The sequence below is a fragment of the Agrilus planipennis genome, unplaced genomic scaffold (genome assembly GCF_000699045.2).
Source record: "Agrilus planipennis isolate EAB-ADULT unplaced genomic scaffold, Apla_2.0 scaffold950, whole genome shotgun sequence".
NCBI lineage: Eukaryota > Metazoa > Arthropoda > Insecta > Coleoptera > Buprestidae > Agrilus > Agrilus planipennis.
This window is the reverse complement of record NW_020439667.1, coordinates 1-1,423: the sequence shown is the minus strand read 5'-3', so window position 1 is coordinate 1,423 and position 1,423 is coordinate 1. Positions and strand designations below refer to the sequence as shown.

Genomic DNA, 1,423 nt, shown 5'->3' with positions numbered 1-1,423 from the left:
GATAGGAAGAAGTAGATGATGATCCCAAAAAAATATATTTAGACAAAACCCTCATTCGAATGGTGAGGAATCTTTCAACGACATGGTCTGGAGCATGGAATTGAAATGGCGAATAAGAACAAATTCTGGAACGGTTCTTAACAAAAGTAAGAAAAAATTTGATTATTTATCTTTTAGAAAGTAGTCTTCTTTGTAACCAGATTAATATAAATAATAGCACACAATTTACACATAACCATTAGGGAATGAAACAACAATAATTTTTATTTGTTTATTTCTATTTTTATTGTGCTTTTTGTTAATCGTCTTCATGTTTTCTTTTCAATGATGTTCGATGTGTTTCTGGTTTCTCTTCAACCAGTGATGAAGAAGTCGGACTGAAAGAGCGCGTCTCAATTTCCTTGACAAAAAAAAGACAAACATTCATAAAATTAACAACAAAAATTGATCTCCTAAATACCTTTGGTGAATGATAATATGCGATATGGTGCTGCACCGCCATCCATACTTTGTTTTCTTCAAGCAATTTCTTAACTGCTTCAATATCAGGAGCCATAAATCTGTCTGCATCCAGTGACCTTTAAAAATATTTTTCATAAGCAACAACAAACTTGCGAAGATATGAGTTTAAGCAGTTAAAAATAAAAGCAACCTAAACGAAACTCTTTTCCTGGACATAAAACTTTAAATTACTGTAAAGAGAAATACACTATCTCAGACTTACTTCAATCAAATGTCAAATTTTACATGTATTATAGATATGGACTTTAAAAATAAAGAATAAAATGCTTAGAAATCCTTCAACTCCACAAAAATAAACCAAGAAGGAATTTTTAAAACCGAATAGAACTAATTTTAATTCATGAAATTCTGATATATAAATGGGTATTTGATTTTGAATAAGTATTACGATATTAGTACAAAAGAATAAGTTGAACGAATTTACGATTATTGCTATTGAAAAATTCTATGTGTATCAAATAAAAATTATTTGGCAAAAACAATGCACCTGACCTTGCAACTTTCCTAACTGCTAAATAAACTTCTTCTAATGGAGCAGTTGTTCGAAGCGGCCTCAAAAATTCAATTGCTTGGCATGCAGCAAGCAGCTCAATTGCTATCACATTTTCCACATTTTCGACAATATTCAATGCCTTTCTCGCCGAGTAGCATCCCATTGATACGTGATCTTCTTGACCAGCACTGGTACTAAGACTATCCACAGACGATGGATGACACATAACTTTATTTTCGGACACTGAGATATTAAAAAGGAATTGGTTTAATGAAATTCTAGTTTTGATATAGGTGCATAGGTATATTAGAATTCCAAAATTTGCTATTACTTTTCACTGTCATTTAATGGCGACTTGCGCCTTCAAAAGTGAAGAAATTCAACAGTAAGAATAGTTCCAGTTACGCG

General features: G+C 31.8%; 1 protein-coding gene across 1 annotated transcript; it reads right to left on the bottom strand.

Annotated features, from left to right (window-relative positions):
* Positions 1–257: 257 nt before the first annotated feature.
* Positions 258–1,273, bottom strand: LOC112905951 (histidine ammonia-lyase-like). Its single transcript, XM_025979411.1, has 3 exons — positions 1,015–1,273; positions 461–578; positions 258–400 (listed from the first exon to the last, which is right to left on the bottom strand). Exons 1-3 carry the CDS (start codon positions 1,239–1,241, stop codon positions 299–301), a joined length of 447 nt encoding a protein of 148 aa, XP_025835196.1. The 5' UTR covers positions 1,242–1,273; the 3' UTR covers positions 258–298.
* Positions 1,274–1,423: the final 150 nt, after the last annotated feature.

What these genes read in the sequence shown, in the direction of transcription:
- LOC112905951 (XM_025979411.1), bottom strand. Translation starts at nt 1,241, where the DNA reads ATGTGTCATCCATCGTCTGTGGATAGTCTTAGTACCAGTGCTGGTCAA. An exon ending in GCAGTTAGGAAAGTTGCAAG is followed by an intron (nt 579 to 1,014) that starts GTCAGGTGCATT and finishes ATATTTTTAAAG; the next exon opens with GTCACTGGATGCAGACAGAT. An exon ending in CATATTATCATTCACCAAAG is followed by an intron (nt 401 to 460) that starts GTATTTAGGAGA and finishes TTTTTTGTCAAG; the next exon opens with GAAATTGAGACGCGCTCTTT.